General features: G+C 45.7%; 1 protein-coding gene and 1 long non-coding RNA gene across 24 annotated transcripts in view; one reads left to right on the forward strand and one right to left on the reverse strand.

Moving 5' to 3' along the window:
- The window catches only part of DNM1 (dynamin 1), a 68,237-nt gene that overhangs the window by 41,102 nt on the left and 10,509 nt on the right, over positions 1-16,626 (forward strand). For 19 of the 23 annotated variants that reach the window (XM_066980863.1, XM_066980861.1, XM_066980860.1 and 16 more), the window contains exons 14-19: positions 1,117-1,128; positions 2,327-2,440; positions 13,130-13,239; positions 13,828-13,939; positions 15,127-15,138; positions 16,351-16,521. In XM_066980863.1, the coding sequence (XP_066836964.1) occupies positions 1,117-1,128; positions 2,327-2,440; positions 13,130-13,239; positions 13,828-13,939; positions 15,127-15,138; positions 16,351-16,521 (531 nt within the window). The remainder of the gene's footprint in view (positions 1-1,116; positions 1,129-2,326; positions 2,441-13,129; positions 13,240-13,827; positions 13,940-15,126; positions 15,139-16,350; positions 16,522-16,626) is intronic. The other 4 variants (XM_066980848.1, XM_066980844.1, XM_066980850.1 and 1 more) reach the window with 2 other exon arrangements.
- On the reverse strand, positions 6,636-8,094 carry LOC125181186 (uncharacterized). Its single transcript, XR_010826099.1, has 2 exons — positions 7,593-8,094; positions 6,636-7,295 (listed from the first exon to the last, which is right to left on the reverse strand). It is a non-coding gene; the product is annotated as an uncharacterized lncRNA (long non-coding RNA).

Here is a 16,626-nt window from a genome sequence, read left to right on the forward strand (position 1 = left end):
CATAGAAAGAAGTGGATGTTTGGTAATCAAGATCTAGTCTTTTATGGCCAGAAGGGGTACACCACCTCATGTAAGCTCATTGCTTGCTGTCTGGTCTTTCTTTTCTGGTAGAAATCACTATTAATATTGTTAATGTACATCCCTGGGTTTTCAGCCCCTTTGCTAGCTGTGCCAGCTCTTTTGCTGAAGTGAAGTAGTACAGAACACTTGAGATCTTGTAGATACTCACATTTGAGCCACTTACCAATAAACTCTCACTTTGAGTCCAATTATTGTTAGGTCTGCCACAAGACAGACTTGTCATGCCTTTGATTGTCTTTCCCATCAGTGGTACCCACTTTCTGAAAAGGGATTTCAAGAGTTCGTGGGCACTCAGATGGAAAATGTTGCTGGAAATACTTAACCCCCCTGCACAGGGAGACAGTTATGTATAGCCATGGCTGCACTGATTATATATGAGAACATCTCCATTGGGAGAAGACTGCAGTGGAGGGGAGGAGTTTGCTTATTCCTTCAGGAACTGTAAGGATTGCACATCCAATTAAAAAGGAGCTAATAACACCTTCCAGATTTGCTAGGAAAATGACAAGGCTATCTAGGCTAGAAGGTCCTGTAGAAACAAAGCTGTACAAGCAGTTTCACAGAGAATAAAAGCAAATGCTTTCAGTTAATCTTTTTAAAGACCTTCACTCGTAACATCAATTTGCTTCAGAACACGTGTAATCGCCTTTCCCTGCGCACAAACATGCAGACTGTTTCAGTGTTGTTGGCAGGTAGGTCTTCAGGCTGAACTGCCCAACCATCCACTTTGTGGGATCTCGGAGCGGCTGTAGGGAGCCTCAAACTCTGTGGTATACCTTGCTGAAGAGCTTACTGCAAAAGAGCAGAAAGGGCAAGCTTTGGACCAACCTGTAAAGTGCCTGGGCTTTTCCCTTTAGCAAGTTTTATTTTGGGATGGGGGTTACTTTTGTTAATGCCTGGAGTAGAAGATTTGGGTTCCAATTTATTTTTTGAGCCTCTCTTCTCCTGCTCCAGCTTTCCTAGTAACAATCTCTCCTCTCTTTGCTCCTCTCCTGCTCTCTGCTCTGCTGCTGTTGCTATGGTTCCCCTTTGCAGGATGAGATCCTGGTGAGTAGAAGGCCACTCAGCAGGGTGTGCTAATGAACATTAATGTTGCATCTGGGAAGGCAAGAACAGTGCACAGGCAAATTATTCCCTCTGCTGCTGAATGGGGAGAGGAAGGCAGCTGGCACTAGGCACAGGTGAAGCATAAATGAGGTGAAAAGGTAGTATGTCGAGGAAAATCATAGGGTTGCTGGCACATCTGAGTGGGTGGAAATAAAAAGCAGCAATCCAGAGTTCTGGAGTTCTGTTTCACTGCCCTCTCCTGTCCACAGAGAGAATAGGACTATCTCAGGTTTATCAGTGGGCATGAGGTGAAGATCCAATGCTCCAACATTTACCTTTATAGGTTAAATTGGCAGGTTAGAGGATTGTGCTGCTCACACAGAGGAACTTCCTAGTATGCAGTGCAGTCATTTTCAACAAGCAAGCCATTCAACAAGGTACACACAGTGCATGCAGATGTATCTGGGTGTTAACAGTGCAGTAAGACATAAAAGCTAATGCCTTAAGCTGATGCATACTTGTATTTGATTGAGTGTGAGGCTCTAAAGCAGCACATGGTGAATTGGAGTTCCACAGAGAATAACAGCTTGGCTTCTCAACAGACTAACATACAGGAACTTGCATTGCTCTCAGTTAATGACTACTCAAATACATGGGTATGCTGAAGTCCAGCCTACTAATTCCAGATGCACCATTTTGTTCTCGTACTTAGTGTATCCTTGTTATTAAACTCAATTCCTTGAGTTGTTTGCCCATCTCTTCCTCTTGAACTGGTTTCCCACACCCCTGAGTTGGGTGAAGCACACCCCATGTGCAGTGTGCCAAAAGGTGCACTGCTGCATTGCTTTTCTCTGGGCATGGTCTTTTCTGGGTGTGTTGCTGTGACCTGGTGCTTCTGTAGTTGTGCCAGTGTCCAAGGCACTCTCAATGCAGTTCTTCTTGTATCTCTTTCCCTTGGCAGAGGATATAAGGCACAGCCAGGTTCCTTCCTGCATCCTTTTTGTGCTATTCCTGGCCCTTTTGAGACAAACCTTCACTGGCCAGTTGAGTGGGGGGCTCTTTTGGCAGCAGCAGAGAGCACGGTGTTCCTTGTCTTTCCGTATGATTCTGTGTGTAGGGGTACCCTCTGCTCTTTCCTCTGTCGCCTAAGGCCGGCTCTTAGGGATCTTAGTAATGCTTATTGCTTCCAACCCCTTAGGTCATCCGAAAGGGCTGGCTCACCATCAACAACATTGGGATCATGAAGGGTGGCTCCAAGGAGTACTGGTTTGTCCTGACAGCGGAGAACCTCTCCTGGTATAAGGACGATGAGGTGAGTAGCTTGCTCAGACTTGAGTCCTGGGTATCTGTTGAGGATTAGGCCTTCAGCTCTTGCTATTCCAGGTGTGCCTTCTGAGTACTGTCTGCAGCTTGTGATATAAGCAGAAGCCTGGTTACCAGCAGTCTTAGTACTGCTGAGCACTTCTGAATCGGTCTGGCCTTCCTGATGTGCAGGGAGTAACCTGTGCCTGAAGCCCTGGCGCAACAGAAAGTTGACAGACCCTGGGAATTAATCTGATCTTTTTTGGTTTCCTGTCACAGTTATATTCAAGAGTGATGTGTTAGTCCAAGGTCTGGACTGTTTGGTATTTGTGGGGCAGCCATGGTGAGTTTTCTGAAGGAGCGTGGCAGAGATCTTCACACGTCTCTTCTGGTTACAAAGAAAGCTGTCACCTTTCTGTGCGCAGCAACAGGAGCTGTAGAGCTGAAGGGGCAGCTCAAATGCTGGTTACTTCTGACTTTTGGTAAAATAACCTCTCCAGGATTCAGTTGCTAAGCCTGTGGAGCAAGAATGTCTCATGGTTCTATATTGAACATACCACTTAATCTGTATTCGTAAAATTCTCAGTTGTGAATGGTTGGAGTACTGCTGGTTGAAATAGCAATGTGTAGAATATCACTGAGAGTAACATGGACCTACTCTGTAGAGCTACTTAAAAGTGTTGAATATTAAGAATCGTGCCAGACGAAATTGGCATTGTCAAGTGTGCTGCTTCCTCTGCAAGACAAAGGTAGATAATTGTTGTCTTTGATTATACTGAATAGAGAAAAGAATAAACGAATAGTTGGATGCTTTTGATAAGGATGTAATCACAAGAGTTAGCCCCACTCAGTGTGCTGGGAGATGAAAAATGCCTGCTATGATGTAGTCATGCGTTTGAGTTGATCAGGGTTTCTGACAGCAAACTGCTGTCCCTTACTCTGTTTTTTGTCACTCAGGTGTTTTGAGGCACACAGTGTGCCTGGGAGCTGTAGCTGAGCCTGGCTTTTTGTCTAGTTGAGATCAGTGGGTCTGCTTCATTCTCAGCAGGTGGAAGTGATGACAAATATGGTGATGAATCAGCCCCTAAATATCGCTTTCTGCACGGAGACTGCTATAGTGCTGCTATGGATGAACAGGCAGAGATTTCATAATTGAAGAGCTGGGTGTTAGATGTCTTTTTGCTAAACCAGTGTGTCTCTGCTCTAAGACTCCTGACCTCTGTATTCCAAGTTGCTTGTGAAGGCTTCACTTTCCTCCAGGTTACATATGCTGATTGGGTGGTTATAAACACCAAGTAGTTTAATCAAAGCCAACTGCTACATCTGTATTGCAGAGATGATCAGAACTCCTTGTTTTTCCCCTGGGGAGTGGGAGGGAGGGAGGACTGTAGCATAAACTGTTGATAGATTCTAGTTGCATGGGATGGGGGTTGGACCTCTCTTCCCTCCCGAGGGAGTGCAACCTAGGGGGTCAATAGCAACTGGAGGTCTGCACCATTTCCCTTCTCCATAGCAAGAGGTAGGGTTGCCTAATTAAAGCAATCCCCTGCTGGCCTGGGTCCCTTAAACGCAGGAGAAGCAGTGCTGACAAAGTCTGAGCAGTTCCTGAGAAAGGAGCCTTTGTTTTTAGCTGAGCAGGAGCAGAGGGGAAAGGGAAGCGTGCTTTTGATTCCTCCCCAGGTTCAGCTCTTTGATCACTGGCTGTCGGGGGGGGGGGGAGGAAGAAATAAAGCAGCTTCCACCTGGACTCTGTAGCAGAGCGAAGATAAGTTTGTGTTTCAGTGGCAGCTTGGAGAGCCTTGAACATGGGAATTCCCATCCCAAACCTCAGTCTTGTGTGTAGCCGGCTCCATCCTGTAGGGTTGTCTGCAGTGCATGGCCCTCTGTCAGACAGGGTTATCTCTGTGTGCCCGTCCAGATCTCTGCTTCCCCACTAATGCAGAAGCAGGAGGACCCATGTCCTGTATGGTTCCTGAAATATTCTCATGTTGTGTTTTTTTTAAGGCTGTACACAATGATCTTTCTTCACTTTGGCTTTTTGAGGAAGGGGGAGGCTTTGCCTGCCCAGCTCTGTGCTTCTGCAGGCTCGCTGATCCCAGTTCCCCTGTGCTCTGGCAGCTTTCCAGAGGACACGAGAAGGGAGATGAATCTGTCATGTGCATATAGAAGTGCTGGTGGCAGGGCTGTGGGTGGCAACGGGGGAAGGAGCAGGGTGAAATGGTGTGGTGGGGTCAGGGGAAAGGCTAAGCTAGCAGGGCGTTGGGGGGAGCAGGGGCGCAGCCTCTCCCTGCCCTGTTTTGCAAGCCAGGACCCAGAGTCTGAGGAATGGAGACATCTGGACCCCATTAGTGAAATACCAGGCTTTCCGCAATGCTGGTTTGTTTTTCCTCTGCCTCTGAAGAAAGGAATTGAAACTTAAAATGTCTTAAAGGGCCCAGCATCACATATTAGCAGGGATATGGCTGTTGGTGCTCTGGAGGGGCCTGAAGGAGTGTGCTGGGGAGTGGGAGGGGAAGGAAAGAGCGGGCCAGGCGGGGGTGGAAAGTTGGCTCCCCACTCTGCTCCTCTGCCAAGAGCATTTCTCTGTGTGTGTGTGCTCCTGGGCTCTCTGTTTTTCTTCCTGTCTCCTCTCAATGAGTCAAATGCTGGCCTTATGGAGAGTGGCCCCACAGAAAGCTGGCCTCCCAAGACCTGGAGACCCTCCTGAGGTACCCGCACCTCCTGAACGCTGGGGGATTGTGCCGCAGGCCAGCCGTGGGAGGCAGAGAGGAGCGTGCTCTGGCTGCTGGCAATGCAGAACATGATTTCCCTGCTCGGGGAAGCCGCAGTGCCCCAGGGCTAAAGCAGCAGCGCAGCACCACAGCACACTGACCAGCACTGTAGTGGACACACTTCAAGGACTTGATTCAAATAGTGCTGCCTGAATCCCTTATGAAATCCTCAGTGCCTGCTTCTCCACAGGGATTTCCCTCTGGCCGCAAAAGAGGGGCTGTGAGCTCTGCTGTGAGCTTTTGGTGATGAGGACCCTTTAGGCAAGATGCACTGAGCCCTGTGCTTGGTGGTTCCTATTCATAAAGCTCCCTGCCTGCTGGAGGGGACCTCTGTGCTCTCTGCTCTGCAAGAGTGACTGCCACTGCGTGCAGGAGTGTGGGCAGATAGGTGGATGGATGTACCTGCTGTTCCTTTGGTAGTTTGTGTGGATGTACAATACAGATGGGACCTTCTGTCCTTGGGTAAATCATGTACTAGAAATTTGGGGTTTGTAGTAGCAGGTGACTACATGAGAAGAATATGGCCTTGCTTGTGTAGAAATACTGGTGAGCTGCATGCATTATTGGTGCCTTTTGATTCCTGTGTGCGAAGTTCTAGGTGCTTTCAGGTGCATGTGTGGGGATGCTACGTAATCTTACGCATCATGTTGATTCCTGCTGTGTCAGTTGTGCTTGGGCTTTCTTTTTGCCTTCCCTCTTGCTTAAAGTACAAAGGTACTCTCTCATGTCCTGGGGAAAATGTGACCTTATTGACAGCCATTAGATAGCTGCTTATTCTGTACCTGTCAGTGTCTTGTATCCAATTCTAGCTTAAAAATAAACACATTAATCAATACTGAAGTTGTTCCCCTGCTACGCATGCATGCAGCCCCCACCTGCACCGTCCCCCCTGCCACCAGCAGTCTGTCCTTGAGGCCCAGCTCAGCTGGCAGAAATCCTTTTGTCTCTGTGCTGATTCCCCACAAGTAATCACAAGCTTGTAATGAGATGGTGACTGACAATCCAACTGCAGCCTGGTTTTTGTACCCAGTTTGTTCGAAGGCCATAGGAGCAGGTCTGCTCTGAGGTGCTTCCTCTCCTATTTTCAGGTGCTCTCTGAAACATGTTCCTTCTCTTTACATCATCTGTGGAACTCTTTCATTCATTATTTTCTTCTCAAGTGCATATTTTCTCCTGGGTAACACTTAACACTTTATTTTTTTCTCTTACTCAGTCCTTACTTATGCTTTCACTCACTGTTTCTTTTCTTTTCCAGACAAACATCAAAGCAAACAACTTCCAGAACATCCAAACCTCCAACTCTCAATCCTTTTTCTTTTGTAAATGACCAACATTCTTTAAGATGTGAAATCCCCTCTCTCCAGACATCTTTCTCTGTTTGATCATGCCTTCTCAGGTAGCAAAGTGCAATGCAGTTGTAATTCCACCAGGCCCTTAGGTTTATCTCTGTATTTTATGGCGAAGCTTGTTATGTAAAACACAAGCAATCCTGAATGCAGCCACCCCTGGGACAAGTGCATGAAGCTGAAAGAAGGGGGGTGAAGGAGGGAGAAGGAATAAGAAGGATGTGAGTAGGCTGGTGAAGAGGCAGGTAAAAGTGATCAAGCATGGCTTCAAAGGGTGTTATCCTCCCAGGCTGAGGGATGGATGAACTTTGCATGCAGCTGTTCCCGCAGCCCACCACCCTCTCCAAGCATGTCCCTCTGCCGTGCAGGTGTTGCCGTCCCCGTGCAGCACTGGCAGTGTGTGGTGTATCCCAGCACAGCCTAACCAATGTGCAGACTACTGTACAATCTCGTAGTCCTGAACAGGTAGTCTGAACACTGGGCAGACGGAGTGGAGCCTCTGTGGTCTGCTCTCCGGCTCTCAGCAGCTCATTAGTCCTTCCCCTCCCTGCCTTTGGGATGGGGCTTTGGGGGGCAGAGATGGGGTGAAAGAAGGTCCAAGTCCTGACTGAAGAAGCATCCTCTTCTGGCAGCTGAGAAGAGATGTTGCTCCCTGCGTGTTTCCAATTCAGAGCAAGCTTCCAAGCCCCTTCTTGCAGTGCCGGTGTCAGAAGGCTGGTACCTGGTTTCCACCTGGGGTTTGCTGCACCTTTTTTAGAAAGAGGAGGAAAAAAAAATTCAATTACTGCAGTTCGTGGAGGAAACGTGAAGTTTTGGCTGCCACCTAGGTGTGCAGAATTTGTTGCTTCATTCAACCCCTCTTCTCCCCCTAATATATCTGGCACAAGAGTTAGTGAAGCTGGTTGGGAGGACTCCCAGGCCCCATGCACCATCTCCTCCTGCCCAGCCCTGTCCTGTAGATCAACCCCTTTGCCTGGAGTCCGGAGTAAAGCTCAAGCAAGATCAGCCTTTGCTTCCAAGCCCTCAAAAGGGTCCTTTGACCCACCTTGGCCAGTTGCCTTTTGCAGCTCGCCTCCAGCTACTGCAGCAGCAATCCATACCCCGTCTTTCTCCCCCCACCACGTCTGGCATTGCCGAGCCTCCCTCCCTCTTGTAGTTTTCGCTCCCTCCCTTCTTGCTTCCCTTCTGTCCTTCTGCCTCAATTGACGTGGCAGTGGAAAGCTAACTAGACTCGAGGGAGGAGCTTGCTGGCTGCTGGGAAGGCCGGAGGTTGGCAGGAAGTGAGCCGGCTGGCGGATAAGGTTGCGCGGGGGAAAGGAAGGTTCCCTACCTCGCATGGAAACTTGAGGAATGCCGCCTCTTTCTGTGCCGCTTGGCTCCCATGTAACGATTCCAGATGTTCCCCAGCCTGTGCGGTTTGCTCCCTCTCTCCCTGGTGCTGCAGGGATAAAGAGGGCTTTATGTGTGCCGCACGTCTCCCTTCCAGGGCTGCCTTTTCTTCTGTGCACGCTGGTGGACAGTTGAGATTTCTAGCCACAAATCTGAACACCCACAGCTCCTACTTTGGCCCTAACCATGTGCTGGGGAAGGACAGCCAAGGCTGCTTTTCCTGGAGGGGCACAACATTGCATGTGTTGTGCTTTGCTGATCAAACCAAGTCAAATACTTGGGGAGGGTTCATCTCTGCCCTGGCACGGGAGCAGGCATGGGAGGAAGTGCATTGTCCTTTGCAGAGGCTGGCGGGCACTGCTGTGACCTTAGAGGTCACGAAGGTGGAGGTCTGGGGCTTTGAAGCCTCTCTGGTTCTTAAGCTACTCAGTTTCTGCATGCATTTCCTAGTCCACCCTCTGATGGCTTCCTAGGGGCGCAGGCAGCTGGTCGTGGCTGCCATGCACTAAACTGCACGTTCCAGTCTGCACATCACTTCAGCTGATGTCTCATCCTGTACTTTTTGAGCAGGTGAGGAGCATGAGTGCGGCTGATTACCAATGCTGTGCTCTCTAAGCCAGCAGTAATGGTTGTGATTAATCATGAGTCCAGGCATAATGTCTACAGAGCTTTCAAACTAAATCAGCTTAAAATCTTAGGGTGTGTTGTTTAACTTAAACCCATGTTGCTTTCCTATGTAAACAAGCCATTACAGCTGCTTTGCAGCTTGGATTAGTGATCGGTGTCCAGTAAATTATGTTCTGAGGTAAAAGTGATACAGGTGGGCTGAGTTTTGGAAAGATGACCTTGTATGGTATGGGTGACTGGGGCTTACTGAAAGAAGTGCAGCTCAGGAATTCAGTGTGTATCTTCCTTAGCAAAAAAAAAAAAAAAAAAAAAATCTTGTGTATCTTTCTTGTAAAAACAAGAAATTGAGTGCTTGATAGCATCTCGCTTGGAGGTGTTCAACTTAAAATGTTCAGCTAACTTGTTTTCAGATAATTCAGTCTGTTTTCTAGACAGACACTTATTCCTAGCAATTGTGTAGTGGGCATGTATCCATGCAGTATGTTTGTTCTTAATTATGATGTTAATGTTTTTTCCATTTGAATATTATTACAGGAGATCCCAAAATGCTGTAAAGAACTTGACTGAAATTCCAGTCATCTCTGGGGCAGGTTTGTTTACTCATGGAACTCTACATCTTACAACAAGGAAGGGAGATTAAGAGGTTTGAGTAAGATGAATTGTTTCTAATTTCACATAGCCAACAATTAAAACAATGACAATGCTTCTCCCATATCTGTAGACCCTTGCCTCTGTGCAAGAAGAGGCGTTTGTCATAACAGCTACAGGGAAATCTTTAATTAGTTCTTGTGCTCTGAATGCAATGAGACCTAATAATTCTGCCAATTACTTTCTTGTACTGTAAGTGCCAATTTCCAACCTTAGAGGAGCCCACACATGCATCTGTCAGCTTCAGTTCACATGTATCCAAGAGCAGGAAAATGTAACTTGCTATTGAGACTGTCCGATTGAATGGAGGAAATGCTTTGAGTCAGGCTGGCTTGCTGCCTGCTGAGTCTTGTGAGTTTCTGCTAGGTTATTATATACAAGATGGCAACAGCTATTCAGATGATAGTACAAACAGTTTCCATCTCTGGCCAGAACCAGTATCTTGGAGTCAGTCACGATAAGATGTGCAAGATCATCAGGTTGCAACTGCAGCATTCCCCTCTCCCTCTCCCCCCCCGCTGTGCTTCACGCTCCACAATTGCAAATGGCTAATGGGCCCTGGTCTCCTTCCTGGCCATGTGAATTTTCTTCTGTGCTGGTAGATGTGAAGTACAGAGCCATATGGCTGTCTCTGCGCTATGCTGGGGGTGGGGAGCAATCCTCTGGCATGTATCCTGCCTGAGCGAGTAGCTTGCAGTCATCTTCCTGCAGTTCTCCATGCAAGTGGTGTGACTTGGTTAGGCACAGCAGCACCAAGCAGGGACAGCTAGCCCTGTGTCTGCGACATTCCCTAGCCAACACTGAGCATCCTTGTTCTGCTTCCTGCAGTCAGACCGAGTGCTTCTACAATTTCGCTACCTCTCCTTGGTCATACGGATTAACGTGCAGCCCATGTGCACATCTTACAGAACCTATATTATGCTGCTGAGAGTTTTTCTTTTTTCCTCTTATAGGTGAGGGGAGATAAGAGAAAAGTAAGCCTCTTGATCAGGCAAGAGCTTTCAATACAGTATTTCACAAACTGTCTTTCCCATTTCAATGTGTGTTGGCTCTTTCTCTCCCCCTCTAAGTCTGGAAAGCTAGAAAGAGAAGCCCTTTCCCCCCCTTGGCCAGGATGCTATTCAGCCACAGCACATACTGCCGGATTGCTAACATATGGGCAGAAGGCTCAGCCAAAGTTCTGAGAGGCTCAGCCCTTGGCAGCTTGTTCCTCATTTTCCTGTCTCTACATTCAGGAAATGAAGTCAGAGTGTTGATATAAAACAGGCTGGACTGAAAACTGAGAAGCTGGAAAGACTTGGGGGGGGTGAACGGGGCTTAAAGGGGGGAGGTGTGGGGAGATGGAGAGCAGCAGGGGCTCGTTACGCTGTGTGCATTGCCCTGCAATATATGTGGGTTGGGGGGTTGTTGCTTTGCAGCAGCGCCCTCCAATTTGATTGCTTTTTTTCTACCTTGGAGCCAGAGAACTAAAGTTTCATGCTGGCAAGCAGTTAGATGGGTCTTTCCTCTGGTGCATGGAAAGACCAGCACGTAGAGACAGTGTTGTCTTGATCGTGTAGCAGCATTTATACGAGAGCTTAGAAGGGGTGAAAGTTGAAACTCTGGCAAAGAGCATGCATTTCTATATCAGGACGTGGGATTCCCTTACTATTTGATTATTTCTTATCCCTGAAGAATGACTTCATTCCATAGAAATTTAGCAATAATGTGGTTCTAATGCTACAGAATGACTTTTCCCAGACAGCGTTCTTGTCGGTTATTTTTTGACTAAGTCAGGCTCTGGTCGATGTAGGGAGTTCCAGTTAAGTGAGACCGCAATGGGATGGGCTCGTCATGCCTAGGGAGTCAGCAGTTAGTGTACTTCACTTCTAGGTCACTAGTTCAACCTAACCTAGCGTAATAATTACTGAAAGTAGTAGAAAGCTGGAAGCTGTTTCACTTATAGAACCCAAAGTGATCTGTGTGGCTCTGAGACCAGCACCTGGATGACAGATGTCTCATCACAAAAATGCTTGCCTATCTCCAGTTAGCACTGTTAATATTCATAAATCCAGGGGAACTTGCCTGGAGTAGCTTTCCCCCTTTAAAGCCCAATATATCTTGTGGGAGGGAGTGGAGAGTTTAGCAGCTACCCAAGTGATCTCTTCTGTTTCTTAGATGTCACTTTTTCCTGGGATATTTAATCTTTGGGACTTGTCTGAACTGTGTCACATCTGGTATTCTTAACAAACTTAAGTTGATTTAACTGAAATTTAGGAGGGCATTAGGCTGGTCTTACTCTAGTGTGTTTGAGCTCAGCAGCTTTGTCATCCTTACCTGCTGCTCTGCACCGCCCTTGTCTTCTAGCTGGATCTTTAGGGTCTCTGCTCACTGACAATCTTGCTTTTTGCTCTCGTTTCCCATGAGAGCAATCATGTTTTCTTGTTTCCAATCAAGAAGGGTCTACAGACCCTAGATGCTCACAAGCGAACAGTCACACATGCATGCTGCACAGACAAGTATGGTCTGTTTCTTTTTGAGTCTTGGATAGCTGTGTTCTGCCTTTTGGAGACCAGTGTGATGGCTCCCCCTCTTGTTATTTTGGTGTATAGTATCTAGCTATAGGAACAGGATGCTCAAAATGAGGACCTTAAACCAAAGTTCCTATGTTAATTTGCTGTAGATTCAGATTTGAAACTAAGCAGGGAGAATGATTTCTGACTTTGCTTCTGAATGCAAATATCAAAATTAAGATGATCAAGTTTCTTTCTTTAAAAGATGATACCTAGGACTGAAAATGTTGTGTTTGTCTTTTGGATGCCTTGTTCTATTCCTAGCTGGAGATACCTTGTAGGAACTGGTACAGGAAGCTCATAGGTGCTGTTACTCTGAAAAATGGGTCCCTTTATAAATCCAGGTGACCAGTCTGACAGCTTTAGGCTGTGGCTTTTAACAGTCACCAGGCAGTAAAGTTCCCATATTACTTAAGCTTTTAACTATTCAGTGCGTGAGATTTTTGTTAATGAGTGCAATTACTTGACTTTCTCAACACAGGAGGCCTTCAGGTAGCCTTACAGTATCCTTTATTGTAGTCAGACTTACTCTTTGCTCTTTTGATGTGTATTTATTATTGCTTAAATAACACTGTACTGGGTACTGTGAACCCTTTTAAAGTGTAGGACAGTGACAGGATGAAATAAGTCACTTTCTCTAAAGAGATGAGTTTAAGTTGATATAGTCCCTAATGTGTGTCAAAACAGCTTCTCTATCACATGCCTGGCTTTTCTTGAACCTGAACACGGGTTTTTAGTGACTTAAAAAAAAAAAAAAAAAGAAATACTGAGATGGCAACAGTGGGGCTGTGAAGGCTGCATATGACTGACTGGGTGTGGTAAGAGGTCTCATGCTGAGAGCCATTCTTGCTGAACAATTGTGGTGTAAAACAGAGCAAGCAGTATCCTGCTCGTGAGTCTTTGGAATGGGACTAGCGTGTCCCCAGTGCTGATGGTCCCTGACGAGATGCTGCAGCAAAGTATGGGAGGTCTGTTTGTGAGGGGACATAGGGAAATGGTGCTCCAAGACCAAGCATTTTCTTACCAGTAGCTTTGGGAGGTGGAGGGAATGGGGCTTGAAGCACGCTACTCTTGGTGCAGTGTCATGGATTGAGGAGCTCTTTGGCTGGCTTTTCAGTGTTGGTAAGTGAGGCTGAGGGAGCTCTGGTCAGGGTGAGGCTTTTTGTGTGGTGGATGTGTGCAGTTCTATCTGAATGACCGAAGGGTAGCAGGAAAACTTGTCTGCTGTGCCCAGCCTGTGCTGGGAATGCTTCCCAGTGCCTCCCTGGTGGCGTGGGGCCTGCATTGCTGACAGCCTCCTCTCTGCTGACTGAACAGAGGATTCACCTGGAGCTGCGAGTGACTTGTTACTGATCCCCTTTTTCAGGAGAAGGAGAAGAAGTATATGTTGCCAGTGGATAACCTGAAACTGCGAGATGTTGAGAAGGGATTCATGTCCAGCAAACACATCTTTGCTCTCTTCAACACTGAACAGAGGTAAGCTCACACCTCAACACACCAAACGATTGATACACACATCCTCCTTTGGTGGCTGTCCTTTAAGGATAATTGTTGAGGAGATAGGTGACTTTTAAAGAGAAGTATAGCTTCATTTCTTCTGATCTTAGAACTGTTCACCAATTCATTCACCAGTTTGTGGTCTGCACTGTGAGCTTCAGCTATTTATTGTGGCTGTGTGGCCATGGTTGGAGTATTTATTATCAAACATTACTGTTTTTAGTGAGCGAGTAGGGAAATCCATAACACATAAAGGGAAACGGGTTGATTGAAGAAGTCCAGTAGTGAGCAAAATCGAAAAGGGATTATCTTTCAGTCCCTGTTGAAACTGGAGCTTTTTAGGGTAAGACCAGAGGTTTGAGGGGGTAACTGACATGGGGGCAGGCTTGTTCATGAAAAATTCATTTCCTGGTCCCTCTGTAAGGACATCACAAGGATGTTAGCAAGGGACTAAGTAATCTGCCTGAAAATGATGGGAAGATACCCTAGTCATTTGACACTTTTGTCAAATATGGGCAACAGTTTGTTTTGCAGTGGATAAGAGTAAAACGTTTGTCTTCCTCTCAGGAATGTTTACAAGGATTACCGGCAGCTGGAGCTGGCTTGTGAGACCCAGGAGGAAGTGGATAGCTGGAAGGCTTCCTTCCTTCGTGCAGGGGTCTACCCAGAACGCGTTGGGGTAAGTTAAAGCAATAATAATGGGGTGGAAAGGAACACAGTATGTATCTTAAGGATAGCTGCATACTCTTATGTTAAAAATAAGTCTATGAAGGTTGTGTCACTTTCCTGAGCTGGGGATATCTTAGAACAAATCTAAATTTTTGATATGTGCTAGTGCTTCCTTTAAGGAAGCTTGGGATATAGTAACTGGCAACCTCAGAGGGGTGGCAAAGTAGTCAAAGGCTACCTTGATGAGCCCTCCTAGCTCTCCTGTTCTGCGGGCAATAAGTCCCCAGTACAAGGATGCTTAACTACCTGACTACTAAGTGGTATGTGTCTGCTGAGCAAAGGTACCATTGCTTCTCAGTACCATTTGTTGTATGGCATTGTTAGGAGCTTCACAACTTTCTTATAGTTTGCCCATTCCTTGCCTTTCCCAATTAGGAAGAGATTTTCTTTTTTTTCTTCTCTTCCCATAGCCTTGTTCTGCAGCACTTGCTGTCAGCATTCTGTTCTCCTTTAAAAGAGAACTGTGGCACGAGTTCCTGTTCAAAGCTTTCCTGTTTCTCAGTGTGAGAAGCTGCTGCTATAAATACTTTTCCCATTAGAAAAGTGATAATTGCTTATCTGTTTGTATTTGTTGCTTCCAATAGACTTCTTGCAAGCATCCTTCCTGTTACACTTGAAGATTGTATTTCTGCCTTAATGCATTTCCTGACAAATTGATATGATATTTTAAAAATAAATAAAGATTAGGGGCTCTGGGCCTTAGCAGTGATGTGACTTCAAATCGACTTAGGACCAGACTGGTCCTCTTAAACATACACTCATAAAGGATGTGTGCCACCTATTGGTGAGCACATGGAGTGGCTTGGTGTAGGAACACTGATCTCTATTTTGACAGTCTCAAAACCTTATGTAAAGAATAAAAAGTAACTATAGTAGGTAAGTATAAATTGCACTGTACTGCTGATAACACTATTTCCTTTGCAGAGCATTCCATTCTGATTTTCATTTTAGCTAAGCAATTCACTTGTTCTTCTTCCAGAGTAACTTAAGTGTTTATACATTTTTAGTGGGATTGGTTTTGTCTGCTCAGTGCTAAATTAAGATTTTCTCTAAGTTCTAAGACCAGCTAAAAATCTTTTTTCATTTTTGTCCTTTTTTATTTTATTTTTTTCATGTGTGCTCAAACTGGCCTGCCAGGACAAGGACAAAGTAAGTGACCCTCTCTGTGTTGTCCCCTGGGGCTCTCACTGGATAGTTTTTTTTTTTTTTTCCTTTTGTCACAATGTCCCAAGAGGCATTTTTCTTCTCTTTGTACTTTATGTTGGATCCTGCTGTTTGTTTCTGGTTTTGGTTTGAGTTTTCCTTTTTTCTTTTTATTTCTCTTTTTGTATGATTTCTGAATCTTGGTGAAAATCTTTTTTTTGACCCTCTTTTTGAGTCATCTTGTTTGACTTCCACTTCCTTTACCTCATGTTTCTTACTAAGGCTTTCCATTTATTCGTTATATAAGATCTTCCTCAGAAAAGCTCAGATGCTCAAAGGAATTTGCCCTTTCTCATATATTTTGTTCCCTGAAGCAAAAGCTGATAAGCAATTTCCTACACTGCTGCAAATCAGTCAGCCTGGAATGGTTTAAGAGATTTTTTCCTTAAAAATCAAGTTTTTAAATAAGCATTGAAAAAGGCAGCAAAGACTTTCATGGTCTGTTACTTTGAAATTGATCTCAAATGGATGAGCTTTGGCAATTGCCTACTGTCAAACAGCATGCTCTGGGTTTTACCTTACAGAAATCTAAACAGTGGATTTCAGGCAGACAGGGCAAGATTCTTCTGCTTTGTGTGGAAGAAAAGATGCTTGGAACTGTGATGCAGAATTTGCAGTTAGTGATCTGGAAGGTTTTCTAGGTTATTCCACCTCCTACTTGCAGTCTGAGCAGTTATTTTACCTCTCCAGATAAGTTTCCTCATTGTATAATGAGGGTAAGGATGAAGTACATTGGAGAGCCTGTAAGGCTTAATTTATGGTAAGCGATTCTTAGGTCTGAACTGAATCTGGGCATGGAAAGCTGAGCTCAGATGAAAAACCTTCCACGAAGCTGTAAACACTAAAAGTAAAAATATAGCTTTGAGTATGCGCTAGAGTCATAGCCTGTGAACATTATTCAGGAGTCCCTGTTGCCTTTTACATTTTGTGTAGTAACTTTCCACTAAAAGAGCAGCTTTACCGTTAAAATTCCTCAGCTCTGAGCTGGAGAAGTGTATACAGGCTGAACTGTGCACTGACAATCACAGCTCAAAATGCGAGTGTAAGTCTTATTGCATGCTCTTCCTGTATGTTTCCCTTTGTCCTCACTGAACTGTCATGAAAAACTAATTTTGTGTTGCATTTGAAGAACTGCTTTGTTTCTGCCTTCCTCCACAGGCCAGTGAAGCGGAGGAGAATGGATCAGACAGTTTCATGCACTCCATGGACCCTCAGCTGGAGAGACAAGTGGAAACAATCAGGAATCTGGTGGATTCCTACATGGCAATTGTCAACAAAACCATCAGAGACCTCATGCCGAAGACAATCATGCACCTCATGATAAACAATGTACTTATCCCACTGGTTGATAGAGGTGGAGAGCCATAGGGAAGGGGAAAAGCGGGGAGGGTATGAAAAACTGAAGGCAGCTTGAAGGGAGATTGAGGTGGGGGA

This window comes from Anser cygnoides, chromosome 20 (assembly GCF_040182565.1).
Source record: "Anser cygnoides isolate HZ-2024a breed goose chromosome 20, Taihu_goose_T2T_genome, whole genome shotgun sequence".
NCBI classification, from domain to species: domain Eukaryota; kingdom Metazoa; phylum Chordata; class Aves; order Anseriformes; family Anatidae; genus Anser; species Anser cygnoides.